Here is a 20,025-nt window from a genome sequence, read left to right as displayed (position 1 = left end):
CTGCTGGGGAGACCACCAACTTATGCCGAGAAGCGCGGGACCGAAACATAGAGGGCTAGTTGTTTCCGACAGAGAATAGGTCAATGTAATAAATCTGCTTTCCCATGCGCTAATAATGACAAAACCAAGAGGTATTATGGAAACGACGCCCGCCAAACCCCATATTATCTTGCAAAGAACGCTGCCTCCTCTTCCTCAACGCCCGGTCTAGTTGTAGGTCCTCGCCTCAGCTGCGGCATCAGCATCGCGCTGGCGCAATTGCTGGGTGCTGGCATCCTTCAGTAAATCGGTCTGCGTCTGCTTCTTTTGCGCATTCAGTTGCGAGCCCAGCTTCCCCGTCGACTTGTTCGCTGCTTTTGCGCGGGCCTGTTGCGGTACATGTTAGCAACACTGTCTCATAGTGTTCCAAGGGGGGTCCATCAGTCGCCTGGCTTGGCATAGGACGGTGAGGGGGCGCCTCTTACCTCTGCTGCCTCGGCGGCCCTGCGTCGCGCGTCGTCCGCGTCGGCGTTGGACCGCTCTCCGGATGCGCCGCCGCCGCCGCTGCCGCTACCACCACCCAGTGTCCTCGGAGGCCCTCCTACTCTCGCGGGGATGGGCGCGGTCTTGGGTTGGGGCGGGGGCGCGGTGCCGAGGGGGCGGCCCGGGGAGGAGAAGTTGTCATCGCCCGACTCCTTGCCGCAGACGGAGCCCATTGTCGCAACGGCGGTTCGGGAACGGGGTATGGATGGTCCTTTGTTTGATCGATGCGCGCGCGCGGCGGTGGCGAGATCGTTTCGGGGGCGCGATTCAGGACGGAAGACGGAGCCAACGGTCGGGAGGATGAGGTTCGGCGGGTTGGGAGTCCGGAGGGAGGAGGTCGGTGCGGATGTACGTAATTACGGTGTGTTCGCGGCGGCGGCCGGGATGCAGGGTCTAGGAAGTGTGGTTATCTGACTTGTCGGTTGCGATCAGGGTTGCGACGGTCGTTCGGTGGGATATCCTGCTGTCGCGGTAGGAACGGATGAATGAGATGAGACGCTGGAAGACGTTCGGAGAGGAAAACGTCAACATAAGGACCACTTGGCCCGGGGAAATTCAGGGCCGCGTAAGGTAACCTCGTCTATTGACATGAAGCCAAGACTGCGACGGGAGGTTCGACGACAGCTGCGCCGCCCTGCCACAATGGACGCCGCGCACACGGTACACCCGGCGAAGAGACGCTAACAATCAGCAGGCAAGGGTCCCGTGGTGCTTCGCTGGGTCCGTTTGTCTCTGTACGGGTAAACCGCCTTCCAGGGCTGTGCTACAGCGGGGGCGGGGTTCATTGGCTCGAGACAGGTTGCTCCGACCTCCCCCCAGCCAGTGTCTCCAAAAATGACGCTGCAGCGCCGGACCAATGGCCGAAACTCCAATTCTCATAGTGTTTTCGCAGAAATCTGCAAACTTTGGCGCTTCAGATTCACCAGGTGGGGGCGGGGATTCACAGCCTGCGCGGCAAACGCGACAATGATTCCTCCGCTGGCTTGACTCAATATCTGCAATCGCCATGTCTGCGGGATAAGAGCGACTGGAGCTGTGGAAGAAGAAAGATCCTCTCTCGTGCTCAGTTTCCCCTCATCGTCGTCCCACTCGAAGGGGCCCCGGGAGGTTGGTTTGCGGTTGAGGTCACTCTTGTCGCATTGCACCAGGAGGGACGAGCGTGGGGCAAAGTAACCTGTAAAGTACATCATCTAGCACTAAAACACCCCGCAATCCTGCGGTATCTGCCCCGTACTTTTGCCAGCGTTTTATTTTTTTTCGTAGCTGCCCCTCCCCCTCCTTGATCGGAAGCTGATTTTGCGCGCCTACCTCTCACACCCACAACGCATCATCGCGTAAGGGCAAATTTTTTGCTTTTCCAATCTTGCCTTTCCCCTACTCCTCTTCATTTCCCAATTGTCCTTTACTTTCATCCTTCATTCCCCGACACCAAGCCATTCCGTCGAGTTTTGAAGGTACCGAAGCAAAGATGTCGGGTCAGAAGATTGCCATCCTCTCTGTCTATGACAAGACGGGTCTGCTGGACCTGGCCAAGGGCCTCAACCAGCAGAATGTCCGCATCCTTGCCTCTGGCGGCACTGCCAAGATGATTCGGGAGTCTGGTTTCCCTGTTGAGTAAGTCTACCAATAAGCCATCATTACCTGGGCTTCCGTGAGTCGAACATGACTGACTGGGCTGCTCCTCGTACAGGGACGTTTCCGCCATCACCAAGGCCCCTGAGATGCTGGGCGGTCGTGTCAAGACTCTTCACCCCTCCGTTCACGCCGGCATACTTGCGAGAAACCTCGAGTCCGACGAGAAGGACCTGGCCGACCAGAACATCAACAAGGTCGACTATGTCATTTGCAACCTGTACCCCTTCAAGGACACCGTTGCCAAGGTCAATGTCACCGTCCCCGAGGCTGTCGAGGAGATTGACATTGGTGGCGTCACCCTCCTCAGAGCTGCTGCCAAGAACCACAGCCGTGTTACCATCCTCAGCGACCCCAAGGACTACGCTGAGTTCCTCAAGGAGCTTGAGACCGGCGAGATCACCGAGGAGAGCCGCAAGCGCTATGCCCTGAAGGCCTTTGAGCACACTGCCGACTATGACACCGCCATCTCCGAGTTCTTCCGTAAGCAGTATGCTGCCGACGGCAAGCAGTACATGGCTCTCAGATACGGCGCCAACCCCCACCAGAAGCCCGCGGCTGCCTTCGTGCCTTCTGGCGAACTGCCCTACAAGGTTCTCGGAGGCTCCCCCGGTTACATCAACCTCCTGGACGCCCTCAACAGCTGGCCTCTGGTCAAGGAGCTCAAGCAAGCTCTGGGCAAGCCCGCTGCTGCAAGCTTCAAGCACGTCTCCCCTGCCGGTGCCGCCATTGGAACTCCTTTGACCGAGGATGAGCGCAAGGTCTACTTTGTCAACGACATTGAGGGTATTGAATCTTCTCCCCTGGCTCAGGCCTACGCTCGTGCCCGTGGTGCCGACCGCATGAGCAGTTTCGGTGATGTGATTGCTCTCAGTGACGTTGTCGATGTACCCACTGCCAGCATCATCTCCAAGGAGGTGTCTGACGGTGTCATTGCTCCCGGTTTCGAGCCTGCCGCCCTTGAGATCCTCAAGAAGAAGAAGGGCGGAAAGTACCTGGTCCTGCAGATCGACCCCGACTACGTCCCCTCCAAGACGGAGACTAGGACCGTGTACGGCGTTACTCTGCAGCAGCACCGTAACGACATTGAGATTTCCCCCAAGTCTTTCAACAGAATCATCACGCCCAAGGACTCTGCCCCTCTGTCCGAGTCCGCCCTGCGTGACTTGACTGTGGCTACTATTGCCCTGAAGTACACTCAGAGTAACTCTGTGTGCTACGCCTACAACGGACAGGTCATCGGCCTGGGCGCCGGACAGCAGTCCAGAATCCACTGCACTCGTCTCGCTGGCGACAAGGCAGACAACTGGTGGCTCCGCTTCCACCCCCGCGTTCTGGGCATCAAGTGGAAGAAGGGCACCAAGCGCCCCGACAAGAGCAACGCCATCGACCTGCTGGTCAGCGGCGAGCTCCCCAAGTCTGGTGCGGAGCGCGACATGTTCGAGGCGGTCTTCGAGGAGGTTCCTCCCGCCTTCACTGAGGCCGAGAAGGAGGAGTGGCTTGGCAAGCTGACCAACGTCGCCGTGTCAAGTGATGCTTTCGTAAGTTTCAAATGCTCCGATAATGCAAGCCACCTGCTGACCAAGTCCAGTTCCCCTTCGTTGACAATGTTTTCCGCGCATCTCGATCCGGTGTCAAGTATATCGCCGCCCCTGGCGGCAGCCAGAACGATGGGGCCGTGTTTGACACTGCGGAGAAGCTTGGCATCACTTTCGTCGAGCAGAACATCCGCCTCTTCCATCATTAAGATCTCGTGTTTTGACAAAAGCTATGGTGTTATGGGGAACCATTGGGAATGATTGGATCGACTGGGATCCGGGGAAAATTGAGACTTAGGAGGCGTCCATTCAACTCCGAGAAATACCGGCCTTGGGCTGTGGAGATCTCAACGATGATATGCATCACGAATCGAGAGCAGCAGCCGCAGCCGTGTGAGTGGGGAGTGGCGCCGGGGAAATACGCCACGTCGGAAGAGCACTGATATTCAACATATATCCGGAGTACTTGGGATTGACTTATTTAGGCAGATAGCGGAACATGTGGTGTGGCTTTTGCTACTTTTACGACCTCAAAGTCACTACGGAGGAAGTTGACTTCCGGTAATCATTGTTTATCATATTACACTGGCGAACAGTACTCTTTCGCAAAAGAAGATTTCAACACGAAATCTCTACTCCCTTGGGCTATTGGCGTAAACCCGCGCGCGACTTTGATTGACCGGACGTATCTCCATCGAATATCTCAGTGACGGGAGTTTCTTCAAGCCACATGCAACGATATTTTCTCTTTGGGAAGAAAAAGCCTTTTGCGTACTGAGAGTTTCTTCCGGCAGTCGGTGTTAAGCATGGCAATGTAGCAATTAAGCTTTTGAAATTATGAGGCAACTAACTGGGCATCTGATCAGTCCGTTATGACTCACACGGCTTCAGCTCTGCGAGATCCACCGAGAGATTTGTTTAGTCGAATACGATTATCGTTTGAATTCGAAAATGAGAAAACATCATGTTCCTGAAGGCATGCATATGCGGCGTCATCGCGTCATTTGCGCAGCACTGGAGCAGAAGTGGTCTACTTACACTTTGTGGCGTGATCAGTTTGGAACTTAACTTGAGGGCATGCCGCTGGTGGCTGGCTGCTCGCCTTGTTTTCTCATCCCATTGTTCTTGTGCCTGCGTTTAGATCAGGGAATTGGGTTTGGCAGTAGCCCCAAAGTTCCTATTCGCATGAGATCCATCATGGAGGCAACAAGGCAACCAGCTATCTGGCCCTAACTCGGAGTTGAGCGCCTCAACCGCCGCGGGAGATGTTCGAATGAAGATGAGATGTACAGATTGTGTTTAGGTCCCGTACACAGTGCTCCCTCCCATCTCAGCGAGGCGCACAGGCACAGACAGGCGCAGGCGAAAATATGCGCACCATAAACGCAGCGTTGCGGTTCTTGCTGCTTACATACGCGCAAAGCTGGACGCCCGAGCCAATCAGAGGCCTCTCGTCTGCTAAGAAAGGGACGGCAGTGGATCCCAGCGCCAACCACAGGCGACTGATTACCTTCTTGAGATACGTATCCGTACCACTTGCTGGACCCCCCCTGTGACCCGTGTTCTCCACACACGCCCCCACGTTGTCAGCTCGTCAGCCTCTCAGAGGTCCAGCATTCCTGCTCATGAGAGGCTTGCTTCGGTTCACACATCACGACGGCGGATGATGGCTTGACCAGCGGCGGCGCTCATCGAGCTCTGCCTAGAAAGAGGAAACCTTACGTCTTGTCTGCGAGCACCGATAACGTTGTTGGTGGCAGCGCTCAAATTACAATAAATATTTAAGACGGCAAGACCCGTGTGGTCAAGGGGGTTGCGTCGACAATCAAGCCAGAAAAAACACACACAAGAGAAAGAGAGAGAGAGAGAGAGAGAAACCAAAACCCCGGAGCGCAAGCGCAATATTGCCTCGACTCCTTCAGACCCGAAGGTAAGTACTCATCGTCACAAGTGATCCTTTAGCATGGGTTTTTGACAGAAGCGACAGGGATTCCAGTGTTACGCTGCCCCTCCGTCGCCATACTGAAAGACCGCATTTTCGCGCCGGTGGCCATCAAGGTTCTCAAAAGCGCACCGCACCTGGGCATCGTGCCTACTCCAGCAGTGAACACCGCCTTCCCACACCACGCGCAGCAAAAGGACGCCAGTCGCAGGAGCTGCCAGGGCGACGACGAACCACCGGCTCATTTCCCCTCAGTTCGATTCACCTTCCAATTTTTCTTGCCTCCTTCCTTGCCCAGAGCCCCAAACCCAAGCTCAAGCTCAAGCTCAAGCAAGCCATAGCACGAGCTGGCTTGTCAACGGCTGGACCTCCCTCCCTCTTCTTCAAGGTTGTCTCGCTAGGTTCTTTTTGGTCCCAACCCCAAGGGTACTCCAGCCATACAAAGTCGGCGCCATTCCGTCTGCATCCCAAACTTCCTCCCAGACATAACTGGATCTTTTCCCACCAACCCCCAGACACTACGGCTACACCATCTGTTCTTCATACTTTATCCAGGGTCTTACCGTTGCGGCTCTGCGACCTTCCGAATCATTTCCACCTCGACAGTCTTCTCCAGCCAGCCCTCCTCGTGGCCCAAGTTACCTTGCCCACTGACGATCAACGTGGGGTGACCCAAGCGCGCAAACAACTTCGAAGTCAACGTCACATCTCTCTCCATCATGGACGGCCTGGGCAACCATGGCATCCATGAGCATCTTGGCCTCAGGGGAGAGACAGAAGAATATTACCAACTGCAAATGGAGCAACATCAGCACGCCCAGCACTTCCAGGGCCACGCACACAACCACCTTCATGGTCTGGTGAATGATCCTTTCCTGCCCTCCTACCACGACGACACCTGTTTAGACTTGGGCCCAGGACATACACATACCCACGGTCCCACCAAGAGTCATCAACAAACGATGAATCAAGCCCATCACGGTCGCAGCATGAGCATGGCTGCTATATCAACCAACAATCTCTCTACGCCTCACACACCAGACATTAACGTTTTCGGCCCCTTCGTCTCGAACTATACTATTGGCGTGACGCCGGAAAGCAATATGACCTTCGATCATCACAATGCAATGTCTGTGGATTGGATGACGGCCTATCAAGAGCAGCAACAGCAGCAGTTGATGGGCTATCAAGAGGAGCAGCTGCAGCAGTCAAGCCCCGCGATGCCTAGCAACCATTCTGATTGTGACGAGTCCGATTCCTGCGCAATGCAATGCCCCGACAGCCGCTGCGAGCAGGGCGTTGCCTGCAACAACAAGGATTGCGCCGAGTCTCCTTGTCTCTCTAGTTTCTCTGATTGCGACGACCCTGAGTGCGAGGGAGACGTCTGTAGCGAACCAGACTGTTTAGCGCTGGACGGGCCTTCACTGAAGGCTGCAGAGTCTCTCATTTCGTTGGAATCGAGGCCGGCGCAGTCTTCGTCCCAGCCGCCTTCTCAGCCCTTCTCAGGCCAGGGCACTCCCCATGGACTGTCGGCTCATTTAACGATGCAGTCAGTGAACATCGGCGGCCTTTCAGAGACACCCAACTTCAATATGGCGCATGGGGACTTCTACTGTTCATCATCTGCTAGGCACGGTATTCCATCCGACGGTCTCCCTATGCCACACGCCTATGCTTCTCAAGTCTATACGAACGGATCCATCGACTTGAACGACTTGAACAACAACATGGACAACTTGAACCAGTTTATCATCCATGCACTGGAACACCACGTCCCTGGCCCCCATCCTGATCGTTGTCTGGGACCTTGCTACGACACGGTCAACGGCTTGGTATTTGAAAAGTGCCCCCTCCCAATGGATTCGCACTTCCACCCAGGACAAAGAGGGTTTTGCACAGATAACTCCACGCAAGGGGAATGTAATGCACCTTTGCATTCCGAACCTGGGGCTTTCTTGGATCATATCAGGGAGATGCATCCCATGACTATTGAACAACACATGATGGAAGCAGTCTCGCAACAAACAGTTTGGCCAAGCTCCCGGGGTACTCTTCCAGCACAGAAATCGATCTCGAGGCGATCACCTCTTGACATGTCGTCGCCAACACTGTCGTCGGCTTCCGGGACACCCATGTCGGCGGAGACTCCAGTCACGCCTGACACAGATATTGGACAAGCTTGCACTTGCAAATGGAAAGTCAGTGATGACCAGATCTGTGGTCTTAGGCTTCCCAACGATGAAGCTCTCCAGAAACATTGCAAAGAAATCCACCTGAGCGCAATGGCCAAGCAGGCAAAGGGGTTCCCCTGTCTTTGGAGCACATGCCCTCGCGATACTACGTTCAACCAGAAGTCCAAGCTGGAACGCCATATGCAAACGCATACAGGATGTAAGAGACCCTTTTGCAGTCCCCTTCAGGGAAGATAACTGACTGTACCGCAGACAAACCTGTCAAGTGTGAAGTCTGTCACGCTGCACTTTCCGCCAAACAGTCGCTGGCACAACACATGCGTATACACACAGGAGAGAAGCCGTGGAAGTGCAATTTCCCGGACTGCACGCAAAGTTTCAAACAGCAGAGTGCACTCAGTAAGTTCCCATCGAAGTCTCAACATGATCTAGCTGACCTTCGTAGCCATGCACAAAAGAACCCACACTGGCGAAAAGCCACTATCTTGCGAAATCTGCGGAAAGAAGTTTGGCGAGTCCAGCAACTTGTCCAAGCACCGCAAGACTCACAACGTTAAAGGTCAGTTCACCTGTGAAGTCTGTGGCAAGGACTTCCATCGACTGGACCAGATGCGAAGACATATGAGGGTCCACGAAAACAAGGACAAGGATACGCAACATGGAAACGGTAGCATGGGCCGCGTCATTAGCGGTCGCGTTGAGAAGAACACAAAATGATGTTCCATCTTCTAGGTAGTGGCGTTCTGGTATGCTTTCGGTCTGTTTTTTTTTCGGTGTTGGTATGAAATTGGGTCTCCTTCTCACTTGGGCACGGCTTACGAAAAAGATACCCTGGGTCATGAACTGGCGTTATCGGTATACCCGGGAATCGGTGTTTGGGTAGCCCCTTTTACAGGAGGGCAAATATCTCAAAGGATGTCCCGTGCCGGCTGAAGGATTAGTTATTTTCAAGTTTCGCGCGGTGGTGCAGTAGTAGTAGTAGTAGTAGTAGTAACAGTTTGCTCGTCAGAGCCAAAGACAAGTGAACAATTTTTCACTGCCACAAGTCTGACTACCCACTGGTTTGCGTTCGTGGCTTGCATGATGACTTTGAGCCTGGCTCATCCGGGTCTCTATGTCGGTACTTCATCTTTACTAAAATCAACCGAGATATATTGGGGTTGGATGATTGCCTTCACGGTCTTGTTCGGGACGCTGACCTCGAGATCAGGGAGAGGGTCTGCGAACCATAGCCAGACAGCCAGACTGGCTACTCTCGAGGCAGAGGATTCACATACGACTGAGGAGTTCTACGAAAACTTAGTGTATCGAACGCCCCACAAGAGCCCGAGGAAAACCACACTGCGCCAAACCCGCCTGCAGCATGGCCGCAAGCCGGGGAAAGGCCCGACGCATTCCTTTGAAGTAAGATCTGACATCGGTTCCTCATCGTACGACTCTTGACGAGGGAAAGAAGATCCGTTCGCCACTGTTGAGAGGAGTGTTTGCGCTGCTTTGGGCTTGGGTCTCGTGTGAGGGCCTCCTGCCGGGACTGCGGGTGCTGCAACCGCGAAGGAGGTCAGTCTACAGTGCGGCATACGTTCGCCCTATTCGGGGGTGAGTCATTTGAGGCGTCGGGTGAGAATCCGGGACGTCTGCGTCGAAGTTGCCCACCAGCCGACGCTGTTGGTACCCCTGAACAGTTGGACTCATGTGATTACGCCGCGGGCATTGTGCTCCACTCGGTCAAGCACATTGCCTAAGGCTCTCATGGAGTGGCACGAAGATGTGATCTTGGTGGATATCGACGAAAATACTTTCCCTGTGTATCATCATCGCCGTCGTTCACCGAGGGGCTGAACTTTAAATGCCCCGCAATCTGGCCAATGCAGATTGGAATAGCGGATCTGACCGAAGACGGGGGAGTGACGGGATACTAAGAACCCGAGGCGAGTTTAGAAGTCGTAAGAATACGAAGTTGCGCCAGGGTGGATGAAGTTGCGCCAAGGTGGGTTTTGTTGTTGTCTCATGACTTTCGGGACTCGACCTGGGGCCAATTGAGGAGATGGGGGCGTTTAGACGTTCGAATGCGACTGTTCTGGACGTGGTTCGCCTTGGAAAGATCGTCTTGGAAGAAGTTGGAGGCTTGAATGTGGAAATGAAGTTGTCTGCGGTGGAGTTTTCGTCTTGTGCGGATGACGTCTGCTGAAAGTCCTACAGAAGTAGCACGAAAGTCACCAAGTTGTACAATCATGTTGAGAATGCCGCTTATCCTTCGTGTGGAGGAGATGGTGCAGATGATGCCTAAACTCTGCGAGTTGGCGACAGAATGTGCGAGAGAGGAAGTGGCATTTCCTCAGAGAAGATGGCGCCGCTGGGTGCAAAGGAGGGGGTTGTCGCGACAGGGTCTGGCAGACTCCCCGCGAGTTGCACCAGGGTTGGTTTTCTCTGTTGCTCTCGGCTTCTAATTATGACTGTGCTCTTATTCAGTCCTACCAAGGCCTGGATTGCATCGCTTTGGTTTCGACAGAGCGGTCGATGAGACGAATACGCTATCGATGATTGTCGTTGAGGAAGTCAACCTAGAGGTTTCCCCTCCCATTTCAGCGTGTCTGTGTTACTGTCACTTTCAAAAATACTGTGTTGTCCCCGTCGTCGTGTTCTTCTCGCCTATGCGGTGAATCATGTCTACATTATCGCTGCTTATGTTGCCAGGTTTGCTGCGGACGGAGCCATCACGTATTTTTCGGTCGATTCATATACTTAGGCCAGCGAAGGGATACGGCAGTCTCTGGGTATTGTCTATTGTCATTGAGAAAACCATTCAAAATGTGTGTGCAGCAACGGTGCCTTTGAAATTGCTCGATTAGCTTGGAATCCGAGTCTGTTTGAGGCGAATGATTCTTAGGATACACCGTCTTCCTCGATGACAGCTTATAAGGTGACACAAGAGCATGGCTGCCCACGAGTCAGGAAATATGACGCCGTGGTTAAGTGTGTCTGCGGCTATTCATACCCTAGGTAGGAATTGAATAGCTGACGATGAGTGGTTGTTTGAGGAATCTCACGATCAAGGAAACATCTCAACAAAGTCATTTCACGATGTGCCTTTACCAGGCGAAAGCAGGTCTAATTTGGCCAATGTTTGGAAGTAGCACATGCGCTTTGTTTCGAATCATAGAGAAGACTAGACCGTGGCTAGCTACATGGAAAAAATTTCAGCGTGTGGAACAACTATCGTATTCTCGCTGGAGACTTGATCGGTTGAGTTCATGAGTTGAATCAAGAAATTAAACGACCGGTAACGCTTAATCAACATCCGACAACGAGCTTCTGAGAGAATGCGCAACTAGCCAACTCAGGTTCTACGTAGTTGACAACCATACCTTGGTGAACACACCTTGATGAAACCATGACTAGACAAAGGTCTAGGGTTTAAATGTTTGTCAGGCATGAATCATTGCTCGAATCGTAAATGAACTTGATGGGGATGAGAGAAAGGCCGAGAACATCGCGGGAAAATGAGGCGCAAAGAACGCAGCAAAAATGGATTGCCTGCGATGTCTGTCAAGCATCGACACAGAAGAGCACGATCTGAGGGCGGCCGGGGTCGTTGAAAACCTATCTTAGGTCCGACAAGCATCGAAAAGCTAGCCATAAGGGTGATCTTGAAGAACAACATTCAAAATATGCACCAAGATGTCAGTGTCGACGATAGCCGGGAAACACATGCAGCTGAACGGATATACAGACATCTGCGGTGTGAGAATGGGCAGAGGAACAAACAGCTCACTTTGGAAACGGAGGGATTATTTTGAAGTCGGGACATCTTTGGCCCCATTTGACATTTTTGTCGGCAGCTCTATGCTACCAACCACACTCGGAGGGAGCCTCTCATCATAGAGATGTGACAGAAGAGAGGGCAAAAACCTGCGAGCCAAGCTTTTTGGTTTGCCATGACCGGTTGAGAAAATCCATTTGTTTGCAGCACTGGGAAAATAACAAAGCGCAAAACCCTTTAATTTCCCTCCGTGACCATGCAATGCATCATCGAGTAATTCGGGATCCCCGTGTGCCAAAAACGTGTTACGCCTCCGTTTCCATTTTCGTAGTTCCTCATCCCCAACCCTAGATACCCAGGAGCGGTTGGCTAATTTAAGCGGCCTGCTTCACAGTCAGTTACGGTGTCCTTCGCGTGGGAGAACCAGAGAGTGAGGTGGGAGAGCGTGGGGACAGCTCGTGGCAGAGGGGGACGGTCTGTCGATGACATGATATCCCACTCATCGAAGCACCATTTCACTGGCTCGTGTCGCTCTCCCATCCTCATCCACGTGGCTGATATCCTATTCGACTGACCTTCACGGCGAACTTGCGTTGAGGGAAGTGGACGGTGCGCTTCTTGGCCTTCTCGGTAACGAGGGCAGCGTCGGCGGCGGACAACCGGCGGCGGATGGCACGGGTCTGCTTCGCGCGGAGGTCGAGGGGAGCGTACTTCTTGTTCTTGTAGAAGAGGCGGAGCTGAGCGCGTTGCTTGGCGTTGATGACAGTCAGGACGCGGGCGATCGACTTGCGGATGTCGTGGCTGTAAGAAAAATTTCACCGGTCAGCCCTTCTGCCTTCCTTCTTTCGCGGATCCTCCGAGGCCTCCTCCTCCTGTCTGTTCCTCCCCCCAGACTCTGCGTCGGACCTCGATCGGGGGATTGGAGTGGTAAACGCACATCTTGTTCAGCTTGGAGCCAGAAGAGGCGATCTTCTGGATGCGGAGCTGACCGAGCTCGGTCTTGAGCTCTCCGAGTTGCTTCGTCAACTCATCCTTGTTCTTGTTCCAGAGCTGGCTGGCCTTGACCTTTCCGGACGACTGCGACAATGAAGACTCTCGTCAGCGAAAGTTCTCTGTGTATGTCCCCTTTGGGAGGGGCGTGATGTATGGTGTTTTTTGCGTTCGTCGGTCGGGGACGCGCGGGGGGTCGTGATTATTTCGGGATAAAAATATCGTGCTGCTCTGGAATCGCGGATTCCATCGTGATCAAGGGGTCAACTCACCATCTTGACTGATATGGGGGGTGGCGCTGGATATCTGGGTTAGTATCAACACGTCGTGAAGCGTCAGATCAATTCACAGATTGCAAAAATTCGAGGTTCGGGAAAAGAATGCCCTAGGGTTATGGGAAGTGTGGTGGTGTGCAATCGAAATTTAGCGGGGATCGATTTGATTGGAGTGCAGGCTGGCTTTTCAGTGGGGCTCTGAGTCGGACCTGCGCCACGCTGTCTGTTCAGCCACAGAGACCCTCGAAACCCCGGTAATACGCTCGCCGAGCTCACCGAGGATGGCCTGAGCGATTCATGCGGCACCACCCGACACTTACATAATCATTCCAGATGCACGGGCCATGTGACGCTGAGCTCCCTCCATGCATCTGGTCCCTGCCGACAGCGTCCCAGACACGCGGACATGGCTGAGCCCATCTGAAGACGACTTCTCGAACACAGGCAGCGAAGCGGACGAGCGTACACCCACCACCGCAAACGACATCGCAGCGCCATGGCTGCGGCTTCTGGAAACACTGGCTGGGCCCAGCTACGGCAACAAGCGCGAAGTCTCGAGACACAGGTATGAACTTCCATTTGCTCGCAGCAAGCATCACCTCTCCGCCGGGTTTCCCTGACATCCGAGTCGCCGCGCAGACAGAGACCTTGTTCCACACATACTCCCAGTTCTCGACAGTATCAGATATACCAGCAAAACCGACAGAAGATGAAAGGACAACAGAAGCAAAACTCCAGGATCTCCTCGAGAGAGTAAGACCGCCGCCTTCGTCCCCGCCAACCTCGGCTCAGCTAACACCACCACCAGCGCGAGAACGTCATCTCCCAACTAGCCCGCCTCCTCGACTCCGAAGCGACCCTCACCTCCTCCGCTTTGAAGCAGAACAACCTCGCCCTCCTCCGCGAGAAGCTTGCCGAACACAAGCGCGACCTTGTGCGCATCCGCAGCAAAATCGCCCAGGCCCGCGACCGCGCCCACCTTCTCTCCAATGTCCGCTCCGACATTGACGAGTACCGAGCCAACAACCCCGAAGCCGCTGAGGCCGAATACATGCTCGCCGAGCGCAACCGCATCGACAATAGTCACAACATGGCCGACAGCGTCCTGTCCCAGGCTTACGCCGTGCAGGACAACTTCAACATCCAGCGCGAGACCCTCGCCAGCATCAACCGTCGCATCACCATGGCCGCCAGCCAGGTGCCAGGGTTAAACAGCCTCATCGGCCGAATCTCCGCGAAGAAACGCCGGGACGGCATAATCATGGGCGTCTTCATCGCCTTCTGTTTCCTCGTCTTCTGGTGGTTCCTATGACGATGCTGCTATTGAAAAGAGAATGTGTGGTTTGACGTCCTCATTATGTCTGTTTTTGTCACAACAAGCCGTTACGACTGGGTGGGATTACCGGCATAAGGATTGCGACGGCGTTCTGGGATTGCTTGATGTTGTCTTTGTCTGGAATTGAGGGTATCCTTTTGGTGCATATTGTACACTAGAAAAACACGGGGTATCTATAGGCAGCAGGCTATGACCTGACTGCCATATACTATTGCTTGTGAAGCCCCCGAATAAACTGTTTCATGTTTTGAATCATCACGTCGACTTGTCGTCCCCGAAAGCCTTCTGTGCTGTGCTGGCCTCTTTCGCCGCCTGCTCCGCCTTGTTCCACTCGTGGAGGACGAGCTTCATGCTCTTCACCAAGCTATCCCTCTCATCCGGCCGACTGGGACCGCTCGCCGCCCAACGTATCCTGCAGAGATTGTCTACGAGGTACACATAGCCGACCTTGCTGTTCAGGTATCCAATCGACTCGCTGATCTCCGTTGTGATGGCGCGGGGGACCAAAAAGTACTTACCCCAGTCGCTCTCCGGCATCTGCTTGCGCAGGTTGCTCTGGAACAGCTTGACGATCCACGCCTTGAACTTGTTGTCCTCGATGTTGAGCTGCGCAATCTGCGCTCTGCCATTCATCTTGGTCAGGAGCTCGTGCAGCTCCGGGTTCGCCTCGGGGGAGATGAAGGTCTTGGTCTGGTCCTCGGCCCACTTGCTGCTGTACATGGCCACCACCGTCACCTTGTTCAGCAGCGCCCGCGTCGTGTCCCGCGCTTGGCTGTCCTTCTTCGCCAGGGTGTCGCCGACGAAGTTGGGGAAGAAGAGAGAGTGGTCGGCCTTGAAGGGTAGCGGGGGCGCGAGGAAGGATTTGCCCTCGTGCCATTGCATGTTGCGCCAGTCACGGAAGTAAGGGCGGGCCATCTTGTCCTTGCTGGAGGGTTACCATTAGCATGCTTTTCCCCATTAAAGAGAACAATGCGACTTACAGCTCCTTCCTGCGAACGAGATGCTTGTCGTAGTCGACAAAATCGTCTCTCCTCTGTTGCAACGACCTCCTGTCGACGCCCGAGTTGTCCTCTGGGTGCGGCGGGTACGCCATGCCAACGGGCCGCGGCAGGGGCTGCGGTGTGAAGTTGGTGACCTTCTTGCCGTACGCTCTCGGGGCATGGATCGCGGCCGCGGGGAGGTCGGGCTTTGCCGACTCCGCGGGTGCGACGGCCGATTCCGGGGCCGAGTCCGGGGCGCGCTTTTTTGCGGCGGCGAAGGGACGGGCTGGGGGCTTTGGTGCGGCGGCGAGCCAGGGACGAGTGGTGCTCAGGTGCCGCCTCGATGCGCAGACGGCGCAGGACAAGGCCTTCCTCGAGGGGCCCATGGACAGCGCCATGGTGCGGAACGGGGCGATTGGGGCCATTGCAGCGGTCTAGCTTGGCCGCGGGGGTGTGAGTATTTTGAGATTGTTCGGCTCTCAGCGGGAAAGGAAGTTCCTATGCAAAGCGCAGCAAGACGAGCAGGAGCAGGTCACTGAGGAAAAAAACCGAACAGTCGCGCCACAAGTGTTCCTGATGCCGCGTCGTTCCGTCTAGCTGCCGCCACAGATCCAGCCACAGCTAGGTGCAAGATAAGAGATTGTGGGACACTGCGGGGAGAACCGACTGAGGGGATGCAGTTGGCCGGTGGGAGTAGACTGGGGTTGCTCCGAGGGGCCCATTGTGTCATGGGGGACTTGGACGGCCGAACACCGTGAATAGCCGAGTTTCTGGGGGAGAGGGCGGTGCCGAGCGGTTCCTCCTACAGCAGTGTGTTCGCACATTCCTAGGTCTGCTTTCGGTTTCCTCCCTCTTGCGTTTTCGAGAGGTGTTGAACGGTCAGTTCTTCTCTTGCTTCTCTTCAGGGTCCGTAAACCGCTTCAAGATGTTTTGGCAACGAGGTTCGCACGTCGTGAGGACGCAATGGCACGTCTCCAAGAGTATGGCCCGTCTGGCGACGGCAAGGGCCGCTGGCGTCTACCCCTCGAGACGGTTTCACGACACAGCGCACCTGCGGGTGATCAAACCTGTTTTGCTGGCGGATATCGGTGAAGGTGCGAATAAAATCCCAAGATTTCTGCCACGTTGAAGACGCCATCATCTAACAATGGATCTCGGGGAAACAGGCATCGTGGAGTGCGAAATCATACAGTGGTTCGTCGAGCCCGGCGCCAGAGTCGAGGAGTTCTCCCCGCTGTGTGAGGTCCAAAGCGACAAGGCCTCGGTCGAAATCACCAGCCGCTTCTCGGGCGTCGTCAAGAAGCTGCACTACGACGCCGGCGACATGGCCAAGGTCGGCAAGCCCTTTATCGACATTGACATACAGGGCGGGGCCAAGCAGGAGGACCTAGATGCGTTGACGGCACCGACAGGGCCGGCAGACACATCTGCACCCAGCTCATCCGAGACCCCAGCAGCAGCACAAAAGGATCAATCACAAAAAGCAAGAGAAAACACACAGGCCGAGGCGGCGCCAGCCGAAGCTCCGAAACAGAAGGGCAAGCACGCGGCGCTGGCAACGCCGGCCGTCCGCCACCTCTCCAAGACATTAAACGTCGATATCGCCGAGATAGACGGCACAGGCAGGGACGGGAGGGTTCTGAAGGAAGACATCCAGAACTTTGTCAAGCGCCGCGAATCCGGGGGCCCCGTGGCGGCCCCGCCTTCCGGCGCCGAACCCACTGGGCCCGCACCGTCCACCGGACCCCAGGTCGAGACCCGCGTCCCGCTCACCGTCACCCAGCAGCAAATGTTCAAGTCCATGACACGCTCCCTCAACATCCCGCACTTCCTGTACGCCGACGAGGTGGACTTCTCCAGCCTCGTCCAGCTGCGCACCCGCCTGAACCGCGTCCTCACCTCCGCCCCGGAGCTCGGCGCCGACGGCGTCGCGAAGCTCTCCTACCTCCCCTTCATCATCAAGGCCGTGTCGCTGGCTCTCTACCAGTACCCGATTCTCAACGCCCGCGTGGATCTCGACGCCTCCACCCCGGCTTCTAAACCCTCCCTCGTAATGCGCAGCCAGCACAACATCGGCGTGGCCATGGACACCCCCTCGGGCCTCCTCGTGCCCGTGATCCGCAACGTCGGCGCCCTCAACATCCTCTCCATCGCCAAGGAGCTCACGCGCCTGCAAAAGGCCGCCTTCGCGGGCAAGCTCACCCCGCAGGACCTCGGTGGCGGCACCATTACCGTGTCCAACATTGGCAACATTGGCGGGACGTACCTGTCGCCCGTGATCGTGGACAAGGAGGTCGCGATCCTCGGCATCGGCCGCATGCGCGCCGTGCCGGCGTTCGAGTCCGAGGATTCGGACCGCGTGGTGCGGAAACACGTCACCAACTTCAGCTGGAGCGCGGACCATCGCGTCGTCGACGGCGCGACCATGGCGCGGGCCGCGGAGGTGGTGCGGAGGGTGGTGGAAGAGCCTGATGTCATGGTTATGCACCTCAGATGATGGAGAGAGATATGTAGGCGTAGAATGGGGTTGAAGAGGGGGCTGGCTGAGGGCTACGTGTTGCATGCTGGTATACCTGGGCGAATGGTAAGACAGGCACGATGACGGGAGGGGGCCGATTGACCGCGTGACTACACCAGAACGGGGGCCCGGGGGATGTAGTATGGTGTGGTCCTGTGGGTTAAATCTGACAATTAAACGTTTAATGATTTGTAGATAGGAGGAAGGGGGGCGAGCAGGCCCGCAAGCCCTCCGTGAACTTAGCATCGGGACAAAAGGAAAAAAGAAGAAATCAAGGGTTCATCACATGAAACAAGAGATCACCTGTGAGATGCTTGCTGCCCGACGCATGTCTGACAAGCACCGTTAATGCCAGTTCATGTAGCTATATGCTGTGATGATACCTTGCCCGGAGCCACTTCCCCCTCTCGGTGTGTCCCTGAAGATATGTGACGGCCCAGTGAGGATGGACGGATCGCTCTCCACAACCTCACCGAGTTGACGACAGCCAATGCTGCAGAATGCCCCGATGGCAAGTCACTGATGTTCCCTGTCCCCTCCAGGCTGCAGGCAGCTCGATCGGGGGGGGGGGGGCGGTGGCAAGTTGGGGGAACCAGATGTGAACAGGGTTCCTACCGCATCTGAGGCAGCCAGCAAATACATAGTTGCATTCCGTCATGTCATCAGATTCTGTATTCCCAACTAAAGGCTAAGCAAGTGAGGAACAACCAAAAAACCTTTAGCCGTCTCAACCAGTAGGCATTCACCATTTTAAACCTTGCATGAAGATACAAGCGCCAACTCAACATCGCTGTCCAGGCCTCTCAGACGGCCGCGCCCCTTTGAACTTCCTTTCGTCTGGGAATCGCGCTTGTGTGAGACCCAAGCACAAGTTGCCCGTCCTGAGCAGCGGCGCATCTCCCCCTGACCTTCCATCGCGTATGCAAACCGACTACATCGAAGTCGGCGGTATTGTAGACCAAATCCCAATGCTTGCGCCGTGTTAAGATCCCAAATCAAAGTCAACGCTCATTATTCTATGCCCTTTGAACTCCGTAATCCCGTAGGATATGAACCCAGCCAAATATGCGCCTTGCAGCTAGACGGCGGTCTCACTGCTCATCCTCCTTCTCCATCATCGCCTTGACACGGGCCAGAGCATCGATCTCGACCTCTTCGATGCTGCGGCTGACGTCGACGCTGATGACGTCGGTCTCGTCGGCCATGGGAGGCTCGAGGGACTGGAACTGGCTGCGGACCATGTTGGCGCCCATGTAGTGGTTGGTGGCAGCGCTGCGGGCCGTCACACGCTGGACGAGGACTTCTTCGGGCGCGGAAAGGTAGATGAAGTGGATGAGGATCGTGCGGTCGTAGTATCCGGCTACGCGGATGACGTCTCTGTACTTGCGCTTCAGCGCAGAGCAGGTCAGGACGACTCCGTCAGAGCCCGCGGACAGTTGGTTGCGGGACTCCTCACGGAGGGCAACAAGCCAGTCCCATCGGTCGGCGTCGGTCAGGGGGATGCCGTTGGCCATCTTCTCGATGTTTGCCTTGGGGTGGAACTTTGCGCACGCGAGTCAGACGGTACTATTGGAATACGAGGCAGAGGATTTGCAACTTACGCTGTCTCCCTCAATGTAAGGGAGCTTAAGATTTTGAGCCAAGTACTCGGCCACCGTTGTCTTTCCGCAGCCAGCCGGGCCAGTAACCAGCCAGATGTGGTGATACTTGGTGTTCAGGTTGCCATTGACGTGGGCGCCGTTGGCAGCAGAGGTCGGAACTCCGGGCACTGAAGGCTGTGTCTTGGACGCGACGGCTTGTTGGATGCCATTGGTTAGGCTCGAGGACTTTTGTCCGTTGAGTTGTCCGTTGACAGGCATCGGGGAGTCGTATGAGAGCATTTTCTTCGAATGTGGTTTGTAAGAATGGGGAGCGGATGTGAGTATGTTGTGGTAGTCGGAGTATGACGCTATCGCATCGTATAAACCAAGGTCGGCAGGGAAGACAAGGACGGAGAGGCAGAAGTGACGACAACACTAATGATGCAGTGAAGCTGAGGGTATATAGGATACGGACGGTTCAAGCAGTAAAGTAAGAGATTTGGGAATTTCTATTTTCAGCGCAAGGACATCTCGAGGGCAAGATCGAAGAAGGAACGGGACGACGGCGCAAGGCGTTGTCTTATACTTTGTAAGTGACTCTGGCAGGGACTCTCACTCTGGGGGATCGATGAGGAAAAAAATTCCAACGGGGGAACACAAGGGGTGCTTGACGGCAGCTAAAACGCCTGGAGCGTCCAGCAAGTCCCAGTACATCGTACCTGACCTTCACCTCAGCGGACTTCTTTCGGGGCCTGGTAGG

The 20,025-nt window shown here is 55.3% G+C and overlaps 7 protein-coding genes across 7 annotated transcripts; 3 read left to right on the top strand and 4 right to left on the bottom strand.

Annotated features, from left to right (window-relative positions):
- Positions 1 to 207: 207 nt before the first annotated feature.
- COL26b_001098 (uncharacterized protein) lies at positions 208 to 695 on the bottom strand (the record flags this gene model as incomplete). The annotated part of the gene is made up of 2 exons (XM_053174057.1): positions 208 to 366; positions 465 to 695. The coding sequence occupies 2 exons, from the start codon at positions 693 to 695 to the stop codon at positions 208 to 210; spliced, it is 390 nt and encodes a 129-aa protein (XP_053042174.1).
- Positions 696 to 1,990: 1,295 nt separating this feature from the next.
- On the top strand, positions 1,991 to 3,901 carry ADE17 (bifunctional phosphoribosylaminoimidazolecarboxamide formyltransferase/IMP cyclohydrolase; the record flags this gene model as incomplete). The annotated part of the gene is made up of 3 exons (XM_053174056.1): positions 1,991 to 2,136; positions 2,213 to 3,695; positions 3,746 to 3,901. 3 exons carry the CDS (start codon positions 1,991 to 1,993, stop codon positions 3,899 to 3,901), a joined length of 1,785 nt encoding a protein of 594 aa, XP_053042173.1.
- An 8,227-nt stretch (positions 3,902 to 12,128) lies between these two features.
- On the bottom strand, positions 12,129 to 12,851 carry RPL35 (60S ribosomal protein L35; the record flags this gene model as incomplete). The annotated part of the gene is made up of 3 exons (XM_053174055.1): positions 12,129 to 12,387; positions 12,524 to 12,663; positions 12,849 to 12,851. The coding sequence occupies 3 exons, from the start codon at positions 12,849 to 12,851 to the stop codon at positions 12,129 to 12,131; spliced, it is 402 nt and encodes a 133-aa protein (XP_053042172.1).
- A 496-nt stretch (positions 12,852 to 13,347) lies between these two features.
- Positions 13,348 to 14,163, top strand: COL26b_001095 (uncharacterized protein; the record flags this gene model as incomplete). Its single annotated transcript, XM_053174054.1, has 3 exons — positions 13,348 to 13,416; positions 13,491 to 13,604; positions 13,660 to 14,163. 3 exons carry the CDS (start codon positions 13,348 to 13,350, stop codon positions 14,161 to 14,163), a joined length of 687 nt encoding a protein of 228 aa, XP_053042171.1.
- A 279-nt stretch (positions 14,164 to 14,442) lies between these two features.
- COL26b_001094 (uncharacterized protein) lies at positions 14,443 to 15,592 on the bottom strand (the record flags this gene model as incomplete). The annotated part of the gene is made up of 2 exons (XM_053174053.1): positions 14,443 to 15,112; positions 15,168 to 15,592. The coding sequence occupies 2 exons, from the start codon at positions 15,590 to 15,592 to the stop codon at positions 14,443 to 14,445; spliced, it is 1,095 nt and encodes a 364-aa protein (XP_053042170.1).
- Positions 15,593 to 16,314: 722 nt separating this feature from the next.
- Positions 16,315 to 17,664, top strand: COL26b_001093 (uncharacterized protein; the record flags this gene model as incomplete). Its single annotated transcript, XM_053174052.1, has 1 exon — positions 16,315 to 17,664. The coding sequence occupies one exon, from the start codon at positions 16,315 to 16,317 to the stop codon at positions 17,662 to 17,664; it is 1,350 nt and encodes a 449-aa protein (XP_053042169.1).
- A 1,112-nt stretch (positions 17,665 to 18,776) lies between these two features.
- COL26b_001092 (uncharacterized protein) lies at positions 18,777 to 19,544 on the bottom strand (the record flags this gene model as incomplete). The annotated part of the gene is made up of 2 exons (XM_053174051.1): positions 18,777 to 19,226; positions 19,287 to 19,544. 2 exons carry the CDS (start codon positions 19,542 to 19,544, stop codon positions 18,777 to 18,779), a joined length of 708 nt encoding a protein of 235 aa, XP_053042168.1.
- Positions 19,545 to 20,025: the final 481 nt, after the last annotated feature.

Source organism: Colletotrichum chrysophilum, assembly GCF_026319265.1.
Source record: "Colletotrichum chrysophilum strain AFK26 chromosome Unknown scaffold_4, whole genome shotgun sequence".
NCBI classification, from domain to species: Eukaryota; Fungi; Ascomycota; class Sordariomycetes; order Glomerellales; family Glomerellaceae; genus Colletotrichum; species Colletotrichum chrysophilum.
The sequence above is the reverse complement of the archived record's forward strand: the minus strand, read 5'-3'. Positions and strand labels throughout refer to the sequence as shown.